The sequence below is a fragment of the Pongo pygmaeus genome, chromosome 3 (assembly GCF_028885625.2).
Source record: "Pongo pygmaeus isolate AG05252 chromosome 3, NHGRI_mPonPyg2-v2.0_pri, whole genome shotgun sequence".
Classification (NCBI taxonomy): Eukaryota; Metazoa; Chordata; class Mammalia; order Primates; family Hominidae; genus Pongo; species Pongo pygmaeus.
Window position 1 is genome coordinate 38,259,376 of NC_072376.2, and position 12,867 is coordinate 38,272,242.

Below are 12,867 nucleotides of genomic sequence, written 5' to 3' on the forward strand. Positions count from 1 at the left end.
CATCGGAGTTTTGACCCACAGCCCCAAACTGGCCTTCTGGAAAGTGGGTTTTCGTTGTTTGTTTGGGGTTTGTTTGTTTGTTTTAAATCTATCACACTCCCACCGACAGGGCAAGGGAGTGCTGCTTAACGCAGAATCAGGAGCTCAAACTTTGGCTAAACTTGAGCGACCTCTTCCCAGTGACACGGCAGGGGTTTTCCAAGCGCTTTTAAGGAAAGGAAAGGGATCTGGCGAACCCCGAGACCCACCCTCCCTGGGCTGGACGGGGGGCGCGCTCTGGCTCTCCGCGCTGGCACAGGGGTGGGACAAGCCAAGTTTCCAGGAGGCTCGCCGAGCGCGGGCCCGGCCCTCGCAGCGTGGGGGTGGCCGGGCGTCCCCGCGGCGCTCCCCGTGGGGCGGGGCGCAGGCGGGGCGGGGCCCCCTCTCCAGCCGCCCGCCCTCTGGCCGCGTCCCCGCCGGCCCTGCAGACGTGGCGGGGCGGGACCCGCCGGCCACTCCCGCGCGTACTCGGCCGCCTGAGCGGTAAGAGCCCCGGGCACCCGGTCCCCATCCCCTTCCCCGGGGGGCGGGCGAGCGCGGGGGCGGCCGCCCGGGGGTGGTGGGAACACCATGCCTTGGCGCCTCGTCCCGGACCCACGAATCCTGCCGTCTGCGTTAGTGAGAAGCCGTGGTCAGGGAGGACCCGGCTCTGGGGTGAGGGTCTGGGGCGGCGCGGCCGAGGGCCCTGCGTGGGTGCGGGCGTGTGAGTGTGTGTGTGTGAGTGTGTGTCGCTCTGGGTCCACGCTCATGCACACACCCACACGCCCACACTCAGGGTCTGCCCCCTCGGCCGGCGTGAACCTCCGCGGAGCCTGCCTGGATCTCCCAAAGTATCCAGTCCTGGCACCAAGCAAGTCTGGGAAAGTGCCCCCAGTGGCTTGGGGCCAAGTCAGAGGCGGGCTGCAGGGTCCCCCAGCCCGGGCACGAAGGGAGCAGGTCCCTGTAAGACAGAGGCCTCGTCCCAGGGTGCGCCTGCCCTCGGCCTTGGCACAGGGAGCTCAGGCCTTGACCTCCCCGCTCCCCTCGCCTTACCCCTCCCCCAGCAGCCGACCCACGCCCTGCCTGCTCTTCCAGTCCAGCCAACACTCTAAGCAGGCACCGCCTCCATTCGCAGCCCCCGGGATGGGTCCCACTCCCTACCCCAGATCCCCAGGCCACCTCCACCCAGTCGGCTAGCCCTCGCCTCTGCCATCCGGTGAGTATTTCCAGGCACCTCAGACCAGGCGCCTGAACGTCACTGCCTTTTACTAAGTAGGAAGACATCTCTCTATGGGCTGTGAGAGCATTACCTATGCCCTACTGATCCCATCAGTTCCCATCCTAAACATCTTGAAGGACACAGGCAGGTGGCTTTTTAAATCAGTGTCCTCTGAACTCCCTGTGACCTCAGCCAACCTGTGACAACTGAGAATGAGACGGGCTCTATCCTCAGAGCCTCTTTTTGCCCTCTCTGCAGCCTAGTGGCTCCTTCCCTACCCCACCCATATGCCTGCGGCCCCGCCCTCCTTCCATCAAGCCTGAGCTTGGGAAAGAATCTGATAAACTTCTTACATTGTAACCTTTAAGTGAAGGAATGAGACGTTAGGGATGGATTTGAGGCACAAGTGAGACAGTGCAGAAGGAATTTGAGGGTCGGAGGGGGCCTTCTTGAATCTGAGCGATTCAGACCATAAAAGTAAACTTGTCTTTCTTTATTTGACGAGGCTTACATCAAACATGGTTTCTCTTTTATTAATATCAAACACAATGTATTTCAATTCAGTAAATATCTGAGGGACAGAAACCAACCTAGGTGCTGTTGGTCACAGTCTTGGAGGACAGAATGGCAGAAGTAAATACTCCATAAATACATGGAATAGAAATCTGTGCAAAGTGCCAAAAACATAGAAGAGGTAGCAGTTATTTCATTGGAAGGAGTGGGGCAGATTAAGGAAAAATTCAGAACGAAAGGTAACATTAGACATTGGGTGTCTAGAGGAATAGGAGTTTGCCAGGCAGCTGGAGGAAGGGCAGCACCGGGGCAGAGGAACCAGCGTAAGCAAAGACAGGGAGATGTGAAGAGTTATGGGGAATGGAGAAAAGACTGGTGAGGCAGGAGTGGAGGGTACTGAGAGTTGCAAGCGGTGGAGAGAGATTGGAGCTGGATTATGACGGGAAGTGTGAAGATATTTACACCTAATGGTTTTTAAACAGGGGAGCAAATAGGTCCAAAAATGCCTGGCAGCCGCACAGAGAATAGGCTGGAGCCTGGGTACATAGACTTGTCAAGCTTTATACAAACTCAGACAAACTGCTACAACCTCATTAAGAGCCTCTCATCCAGAGTTTTTATTCCTGGTCCTTCGCTGACTGGCACTTTTTTTTTTTTTTAACTGGGGGAGATGACCTCACATGGGATATCATGATAACCAGATTTTTATGCTGCCAAGTCAGGCCATTTTTTTAAAAAAATCCATCCACTGTCACTACTATTTCATAAAATGAAAGACATTTTAATACCAAGAAAAAGCACAAAGGCTAAACTTGAAAGATGAAGGCAGTCCTTTACATTTAATAAATTTAGATTTATGAAAAACTTGCGATCTTGTCCTCATTTTTCTCTATCATCACAGACTTGCCCCAGTCCTGCAGGTGGAGTTTGGAAAAAAAGCATCGAGATCAGTTTGTCCATCCTAGCTTTACAGAGGAGCAGGTGTAAGCACAGTGAGGATGAGCAAGTTGTGTGCTCACAAAGGGCTACTGGGACCAGAGGCCACATCCCTTGACACCTGCAGGGCACAACTCTTTCCACCTCAGAATACCATCGCTCCCACCTCTCATTATTCCTCCATGCAGCCTCATGTCCTGGCCTCTCAGACAACCTGTCCTGAATCACTACAGTCCATCCCTGATGCTTGGACATTTGCACATGCTCTCATCCCACCAGGCCTGAATCACCACATCAAAGACACTTTCAAGGTTCTCCCTTGCACAGGGTCAGTCTAGTTCAGGCACATCTGTCCTTGATTTGCTGTGCTGTTTTGCATCACTTTTTAAGTGTTTTGTGTTAGCTCCTCAAACAGATGATTCATTTCTGAAGGATAGTGACCATGTCTTCTGTTTTATACTTATTTTTGGGGCTGTGATGTTGCTGCTTCAATACCTTGCATAGTTCTGGGAGCATTTTAGGTGATGAATGAATTTACTCATGAAAAACTAACTTATTCCCAGCCCACAAAGACTTCTTTATATGCCACCCTTCCTCTCCTTAGAGTTTCCCAAAGCAGCCCCCTTGTTGCTGTGGATTGAGTCTCCCTAGCCTCCAGTCCACGAGACATGGCTACAGTGATCAATGTTCCTAACCATAAATCAGGAAAGGTTTCTAAGTCTGGCTTATGGAACACCCGGACAGAGATGGAAACCTCCCAGGAAACACAGTGCTTGTCACGATTGTAATCCTGGTGGACTCCAGCAGCCCCTGCTCAGAAACGGTTGTGTATTTCAAACACACAGTTTCTAGTGGTTTCATACAAAAGGGTACAGTCTGAAAAATGATTACATTTCCCCCATCATAATAGCATCCACAGTCGATAAAGTTCTACCAGAACAACCAAACAAAAAATAATTTTTTTTCGTTTTGATTTGGGGAAAATTAGACCTGTAACAAGCAGAGATAAATATGGATTAGAGATACACACAATTAGAAATTGAAATAGGGCTGATCTTGCATGACCCTTTTGTTTTTTTACAATTAGAAATTGAATTAGGACTGATCTTGCATGGCTTTTTTTTTTTTTTTTTTTTTTTTTTTGCCACAGGGTCTCACTCTGTCACCCAGGCTGGAGTGCAGTGACATGATCTTGGCTCACTGCAGCCTCTGCCTTCCAGGTTCAAGCAATTCTCATGCCTCAGCCTCCAGAGTAGCTGGGATTACAGGCACATGCCACCATGCCCAGCTACTTTTTTTGTATTTTTAGTAGAGACGGGATTTCACTCTGCTGGGCAGGCTGGTCTGGAACTCCCGGCCTCAAGTGATCCACTTGCCTTGGCCTCCCAAAGTGCTAGGATGTGAGCCACTGTGCCTGACCGATGACCATTTTTAAATTTAACAGATGTAAAGATCTAGTATTACTAAAATTTATAAATTATCCATAAATATTTTAAACAATAATCTATAAATATTTTAAATAACAATCCATAAATATTTTTTGACAATAATCCATAAATATTTTTTAACAGTGCCCATTTAACATCTTACAGCTGAGTTTCTGGGGTATTTCTGAAGGGATGGTTTGTGTTGGTTGAATGCAGAGCAGCCACAGAGAGGAGTTTTATTGCAGCACTTTTTCTACATTTGGGATACACTGACCTAAGGTAATTTGGCCATCAGAGATAGGTAAGGACTATAGGTTTCCTCCTCTGCAACTTCCCTACCAAGAGCTAAATTACCGTGAATCCAAGTTCACTGATGGAATTCTGCCATAAACCCACACATGTATTAGCAAATAGGCTTAGTTAACCAGTCTGTTCTTATAAGCTCAAGGAAGTCCTAGCTCACTGTCCTTTTAGGCCTGTGTTCTAGAGGCAGGACTCAGCTAAGCTTCTAGTCACCTTCAGGCTTTGGAGTCTTGCATTCAGCTAGAGAACCTAGAAGAACCCTGCTCCAAAGGGTAAGTCAGCTGCTGGATTCAGTGCAATCTCATGTCTTGGGTATAGAAGCAGAGAAGGCACCTGTACGTTATTTCTTGCCGATCCACATATCTGAGGCATCTTTCATGTCACCAGTGAAAAATTATTTCTCATATCCCTTATGCTAATTAGCATACCCTGGAGTGCCCATCAGAGAGGATGGTAGATGAACCCTCTAAAAAGAGGTGGACACCTCATTACAGATTTTTAAGTGCACACTTCAGATGTCATCCAGCCACCCTTAGGGCATAAATTAAAACTAAGTAACATGCACGTGTCACATAGTATATGCTGAACTATTTTAGGATACTTTATGAACAAGATAACAACACATGAGGGCAAGGCTTGTACCTTCAGGCATCCATAATGGTTTTTATTTACCCATAAGTGTTTATCACAGCCAGATTTACTCTTGATGTTCCTGCTTATAGAAAAGTGAAATAGTTTGGGACCTCTTAATAATCCAGATTAATAATAAGGACTTTCAAATTACCTTACAAAGAAATAAAAAGATCAGACAATGTCTACCATCTACTGATTTTAAAAAATGAGAATAAAAGTGATGGCAAGGTATCATTTATTCATGAACCCATTCTCCTCATTGTTGTGTCCATACGATTCATGTGAGGATAATAAATTAAGACAGGGAAATCTTTAGGCCGTGGCAATCAAGCAAAGTCCTAGGCCATGGGTAAGCAGACATTGTCGGAAACAGGCCAGATAGTAAATATTTTAGGCTTTGTGACTTTGCAGCCCATATGGCCTGTGTTGCAATGACTCAACTCCGCTATTGTAGTGCCAGAGAAACCATGACGGTCCCATATGTAAACAAAGGGTGTATCTCTGGTCCACTAAAACTGTGTTTACCAAAACAGGCAGAGGACAAGATTTGGCCTGCAGACTGTGATTTGCCAACACCCTGTCCTAGGCTAGCCTTGATTCAGAGAGGGGGTTTTCACAAAGATTTTGTAAACTTCCAAACGACAACAGCCTTTTTAGCAGACCCCATCCATTCTACTCACCTCCCATAAACCACCCACAATACTGCCCCTTCTCTATACAGTGGGTTTCTATCATTCTTTACTATTTCAGCTAGGCTTGAACCCGGCTCCTTCACAGCCCATGGCCAACCTTGAATATCCTAAACTTTGTATACCAGCTCGAGGGAAGTTTGCATTCGTTGCCATTCTTACATGTAGACTTGTTTACAGGAATATTATCACTGAATTCAAGGTCTGGCAGATATTTTTGCTTATACAAATACATTCTAACTTAATTAACTGGGAGGTGAAGGAAAAAAAGAAAGACAATACGGAAATGTCAAGTCATTTGGAACCATCTGCTGTAAGAGAGCTCCTGAGTGTCTGTACACAAATATTAATCTAACTCAACAGGCATATTTGTTGAGCTTCCTACCATGCACAGGAAGCCATGCCAAGTACTATGTAGAATATGAATACAAAACAAGGAAGGTCTTTGTCTTTATAGAATTTACAAATTATAGGAAAAACTGAAGCAACTCTAATCAAAGAGGACTTCAACTGTCTAAAGTAAGATAAACACAAAATGCCCTCAGAAGGGTTCAGAAGGAAAATGTTCAACCTGGAGGAACAAAGAATGGAGGAGGCGATTATTTTAACTGGGCCTTCAATGTGCAAAAGAACAACATATGGAACCAACAGCTGCTGAGGGTCTCTTGTGGATGTGCCAGGCATTGCACAGATATTTACACTGTCTCATTTAAGGTTTTGTAGGAAATCTTGGGAGGTAAGCCTGGTGGGATGAGAGCACAGAGGTCCCTGGATACCAGCTGAAGCATGTGGCATCATCTCAGGAGGGAGAGGAAGGGGAAGCTCCTGAGGATGTGTGAGCAGGAAAGCCATGTAATTAGAGCCGTGAGGTGAAGGATGGGAAGTAAGGGGAAGAGCTGCGGTGAACAGGGGAACCCGATACTGAAATAGTCATCATGAACCATGATGAGGACCTTGCGGTGAGAAGAGGAGTAAAAGAATGCAGATAGATTCTCAATAAAGAGCCTCTAGGATTTGGCCACTGACTGAATGTAAGAAAAGAGGCAGATGGCATTGCTGATAGGACTCTGATGTGGTTCAGTCTCAAAGTCAGACATGGGTTCAAATTTCAAATGTACAATTTACTAAAAGTGTGACTTCTGAGCTTCAGTTTCCTCGTCTGTAAAATGGAGCTGATAACATTCAACTCACAGGAGATAATACATTTAAAGAGCATGGATACAGTAAGCACTCAATAAATGATAGCTGTTGATACTATATATTCTTGAGAGGGTGAAAGCGTGGTAAATGACAGCTCTGAGTTATTGGGAAAATCTATGTGTGAGATGGTATCTCATTATGGTTTTTATTTGCATTTCTCCAATGATTAGTGGTGTGCATTTTTTCATATGCTTGTTGGCCACGTATGTGTTTTCTTTTGAGAAGTACCTGTTTATGTCATTTGCCCATTTTTTAATGGTTTTTGTTTTGTTTTTTGCTTGTTGATTTAAGTTCCTTACAGATTCTGGATATTAGACCTTTGTCACATGCATAGTTGCAAATATTTTCTGCCATTATGTAGGTTGTCTATTTATTCTGTTGATAGTTTCTTTTGCTATGTAGAAGCTCTTTTGTTTAATTAGCTCCCACTTGTCAATTTTTGTTTTTGTTGCAATTGCTTTTGGAGTCTTTGTCATGAAATCTTTGCCAGGGCCGATATCCAGGATAGTGTTTCCTAGGTTCCTAGGTTTTCTTCTAGAGTTTTTATAGTTTTTGGTTTTACATTTAAGTCTTTAGTCCATCTTGAGTTTATTTTTGTATATGGTGTAAGGAAGGGGAACAGTTTCAATCTTCTACATATGGCTGGCCAGTTAACCTAGCACAATTTATTGAATAGGGAGTCCGTTCCGCATTGTTATTGTTGGCTTTGTCAAAGATCAGATGGTTTAGGTGTGTGGCTTTATTTCAGAGTTCTCTGTTCTGTTCTGTTGGCTTACATGTTTTATTTTTGTGCCAGTACCGTGGTGTTTTGGTTACTATGACCTTGTAGTATAGTTTGAAGTTGGGTAGTGTGATGCCTCCAGCTTTGTTCTTTTTGCTTAGGAATGCTTTGGCTATATGGGCTCTTTTCTCGTTCCACATGAATTTTAGAATATTTTTTTCTAATTCTATGAAAAACATCATTGGTAGTTTGATAAGTATAGCATTGAATCTGTACATTGCTTTGGGTAGTATGGCCATTTTAACAATAATGATTCTTCCTATCCATGAGCATGGAAAGTTTTTCCATTTGTGTCATCTCTGATTTCTTTGAGCACTGTTTTGTAATTCTCATTGTGGAGCTCTTTCATCTCCCTGGTTAGCTGTATTCCTATGTATTTTGTTCTTTTTGTGGCTATTGTGAATGAAATTGCATTCTTGATTTGGCCCTCAGCTTGGACATTATTGGTGTATAGAAATGCTACTGATTTTTGTACATTGATTTTGTATCTTGAAACTTTGCTGAAGTTGTTTATCAGATCTAGGAGCCTTTGGGCAGAGACTATGGGATTTTCTAGGTGTAGAATCATATCATCTGCAAAGATAGTTTGTCTTCCTCTCTTCCTATTTTATTTCGTTCTCTTGCCTGATTGCTCTGGCTGGGACTTCCACTACTGTGTTGAACAGAAGTAGTAAGAGTGGGTATCCTCGTCTCGTTCTGGTTCCTAAGGGGAATGCTTCCAGTTTTTGCCCCTTCAGTATGATGTTACCTGTGGGTTTGTCATAAAAGGCTCTTATTACTTTGAGATATGTTCCTTCAATGCTTAGTTTGTTGAAACAGAGCATTTTTATCACCACCGAAAGTTCCATTGAATAGTGCTGCTTTACATGATATCAATAATTTGTAAGCTTTCAAAGCGTTTTCTGCTTTAATGGCTACATTCCTTACTTGGTTTCTACCTCACTTCTTACCCTTCAGGTTTATCCTTGACTAAACCATTGTTTAGGCCTCCATCAGCTGGTCCCCAACAAGGAATACTGTGTGTATATAGGTCTCTTTCTCACTGTGAATTTCTGACAAAGATGTTGCAAAGCTAAATGGCAAGTATTTTTTTTGATAAGTGCTCAGGTATTTTCTAGACTTATTCTTTTTTTTTTTTTTTTTTGAGACAGTCTCGCTTTGTCACCCAGGCTGGGGTACAGTGACACAATCTCAGCTCACTGCAACCTCCACCCCCCAGGTTCAAGCAATTATTGTGCCTCAGCCTCCTAAGTAGCTGGGACTACAGGTGCATGCCACCACGCCCAGCTAATTTTTGTATTTTTAGTAGAGGCAGGGTTTCACCATGTTGGCCTTGGCTGGTCTTGAACTCCTGGCCTCATGTGATTCACCCAACTCAGCCTACCAAAGTGCTGGGATTACAGGTGTGAGCCATTGCACCCTGCCTTCCTATGCTTATTCTCATTATTGCTACAAATATAATTAATAAAGCCAGAGTCAATAATTTTAAAGATACAGGTAATACTCTTAGTTCCCATAGGAGTAGTCCTTCATGCCAAGTAAGAGCTCCAGGAAAGTTTAAAGATAGCCCTGTAGGTTTGTGTTAGCTTCCTATCAGTGCTGTGACAAATTACAACTAACTTCGTGGCTTTTGCCTACACAGACTTATTCTCTTGGAGTTCTGGAGGTCAGAAGTCTGAAATCAGTGTCCATGGGCTAAAGTCAAGTTGCTGGCAGCCTGGTTCCTTCTAGAGTCTTTGAGGGGAGAGTGGTTTCTTTTCCCTTTTCAGCTTCTGGTGGCCACCTGTATTCCTTGGCTTTGGGCCCCTTCCTTCATCTTCAAAGTGCGTCACTCCAGCCTCTGCTTCTGTCATCACATCACCTTTTCCTCTTTGTAATCAAGTCTCCCTCTGCCTCCGTATGATAAGGACACTTGTGATTACATTTAAGGCCAACTCAGATGATCTAAAATAATCCCCTCATCTCAAGATCCTTAACTTACTCACATCTGCAAGGTTCCTTTTGTTATGTAAGGTAACACTCACAGGTTCCAGGAATTGGGATATGGTTATCTTGGGGGCCATTCATTACTCCATCAGTCCCCAACCTTTATGGCACCAGGAACTGGCTTTGTGGAAGACAATTTTCCCACAGATCAGCAGAAAGGGGTGCGGGGGAGATGGTTTTGGGATGATTCGAGCACATTACTATTGTGCACTTTATTTCTATTATTATTACATTGTAATTTATAATGAAATAATTATACAACTCACCACAAGGTAGAATCAGTGGGAGCCCTGAGCTTGTTTCCCTGCAACTAGATGCTCCCACCTGGGGGTGATGGGAGACAGATCATCAGGCATTAGGTTCTCATAAGGAGTGCACAGTCTGGATCCCTCACACGTGCAGTTCACAATAAGTTTCATGCTCCTATGAGAATCTAATGCCACCACTGATCTGATAGGAGGCAGAGTTCAGGTGGTAATGCGAGCAATGGGGAGCAGCTATAAATACAGAGGAAGCTGTGCTCATTCACCTACCACTAACCCCATGCTGGGCAGTGTGGTTCCTAACAGGCCATGGACTGGTACAGGGAATAATGCAAGGTTGGGGACCCCTGCATTATTCAGTCTCCCACAAGGTTACATAGAGTATTGGTTAAAAAAAAAAGTTTGCCCTGGCCGGGCGCGGTGGCTCACACCTGTAATCCCAGCACTTTGGGAGGCTGAGGCAGGTGGATCACCTGACGTCGGGAGTTCGAGACCAGCCTGATCAATATGGAAAAACCCCCATTTCTACTAAAAACACAAAATAAGCCAGGCGTGGTGGCACATGCCTGTAATCCCAGCTACTTGGGAGGCTGAGGCAGGAGAATCGCTTGAACCTGGGAGGTGGAGGTTGCAGTGAACCGAGATCATGCCATTGCACTCCAACCTAGGCAACAAGAGTGAAACTCCATCTAAAAAAAAAAAAAAGTTTGCCCCTACCAGATTTATTTATCCAGGACTTTGAATTGAAGCTTAACAATTCAATGAAAGCATGAGGTGTTTATAATTGTGTTGACAGATACAAAAATGTCTGATGATGCTGGTGACACCTTAGCCACTGGAGACAAAGCAGAAGTTACTGAGATGCCTAATAGTGATTCTTTACCTGAGGATGCAGAAGTGCATTGTGATTCAGCTGCAATTTCACATGAGCCAACACCAGCTGACCCCAGAGGGGAGGGGCATGAAAATGCAGCTGTGCAGGGTGCAGGGGCTGCCGCCATTGGGCCCCTTGTGCATCCTCAGGATGCCAACGCCATGGAGCTCCCGCTCAATGGAGACGTGACTGAGGATACACTTGCTGAGTGTATTGATTCCGTCAGCCTTGAGGCAGAACCCAGATCCGAAATACCGCTGCAAGAACAGAATTATCCGGTAAGAATGGGTCATTCAATTCACTTCAGCCTAAGTTCTTGCTTATATCTACCGTGTGCAGAGCTAGCACCAAGCTCTGTGGGTGGGAATTGGGAGTTCAAAATGTACTGTGACATCCCCTCTGTCATCAGAAATGTGTTGCGTAGTGAGATTAGACATATATGAAAATAATTTGTCATAATATTTGCATTTTGATAAATGTATTATTAACAGTAACAGCCACCAATTGTCAGACACAAGCTGTGTGCCAGGCACTCTGCTAGCCACTTTATATGTTATGTAATTCACCCCACCAACAGTTCAAACTTGGGTATTACTAACTCCAGCTTATACCTGTGGCAACCAGGCTCAGAGATGGTAGCTTGTCCTGGGCTACTTGGTTGTAAATGGAAAACGTAGTAATATCACACATCATGACTCCAGATAATTAACAAGCCTGATTCCACCCTAAACAAGTCAATGTTTCTTTAAGATCACTTAAAATCTGATGTATATTTACAAGTCCATGGTGGAGATCTTCAGGCTTCAGATCACTGTTTTATCATCACACACCACCTTCCAGGGGAACAGAGGCAGAATGCACTCATCACCCCTTCCCTTTCAGTGCCTGCGCCTGTCTCTCAGGGTATGAGATAAGCCAGATCTCCCTGTTGGCACCTGGGCCACCAAGAAGACTATCCCAGCAGGATTTTCCTGGAGCATTCACCTCCAGCCATGTGGGGCCGGGCAGGGGTGGCAGATGCCCCGCATGAAAGGAGGAGACAGGCTGCTCTCCTCATCCTGTCTGGGATGGACTGCCTTCTAGAAGGGTGGTGCAGGAGGGAGGAATTGGGGTCTTCCCTCAGCCAGGCCCAGCCCTGTTCATCCTGAAGTGTGCCACCACAGATCACCCCCTTGAGGTGACTGCGGCATGACGTGAGGGACAGGAACTCAACAGGGAACCAGGGGCCCTGGGCGTTCACCCTCCAATCTATCATTAACTCCATGAGCTTGGGCCAGACAAACTAATGTCTCTGCACTTCAGGTTTTTCCTCTATACAGTGAAGAATTCTCACATGAAGACCTTGATGCATCCTTCTGACTAATGTTTTATGACTCTTGTATTCAAGATTGGGCTTCCCTCCCACCCACTTTTCTCAAGGGGTTTGACCCTCACAACTGTCTGTGATGGGCTTCCTCAGGGGCAAGGTGTTTCCCTTCACTAGAAGTGTTTAAACAAAAGCCGAACGGTCATTTTGTAGGGATGTTATGGAAGCGATTTGAGGACCAGCTGGGAGTTTGAATCAAATAGGGTAAACATACACAAAATTTTGTTTATGAGTTTCAAGAGGTCGCTGACCCTTTGAAGCCATCCATACATGCCCTAAATAATTAAGAGCCCCTAGACCAGAAGTTCTCAACTTCAGCTGAATGTTACCAACCACTGGGGAGACTTAAAATGTATTGAAGCCTGGGCAACGTGGCAAACCCTGTCTCTACGAAAAATACAAAAAATTAGCCAGGCATGGTGGCATGCACCTGTAGTCCCTGCTACTCAGGAAGAGACAGGAGGATCACCTGAACCCAGGTGGTCAAGGCTGCAGTGAGCCGAGATTGCACCATTGCACTCCAGCCTGGGCAATGATGGTGAAACTCTGTCTCAAAAAAATAAATAAAATAAAATAGAGTAGAATGGAATAGAATAGAATAGAAAATATTGATGCTAGGGTCCCAACCCCAAGGATTCTGATTCCGGAATGGGGCTTAG

General features: G+C 45.2%; 1 protein-coding gene across 10 annotated transcripts in view; it reads left to right on the plus strand.

Moving 5' to 3' along the window:
• The first annotated feature begins 408 nt into the window (after positions 1–408).
• Positions 409–12,867, plus strand: part of FAM114A1 (family with sequence similarity 114 member A1) — a 76,023-nt gene continuing 63,564 nt past the window's right edge. For 3 of the 10 annotated variants that reach the window (XM_054485873.2, XM_063664472.1, XM_054485874.2), the window contains exons 1-2: positions 439–522; positions 10,765–11,120. In XM_054485873.2, coding sequence (XP_054341848.1) covers positions 10,773–11,120 — 348 coding nt within the window. In that variant the 5' untranslated portion in view covers positions 439–522; positions 10,765–10,772. Of the gene's footprint in view, positions 523–725; positions 1,235–10,764; positions 11,121–12,867 lie in introns of those variants that run through there. The other 7 variants (XM_063664467.1, XM_063664469.1, XM_063664466.1 and 4 more) reach the window with 5 other exon arrangements.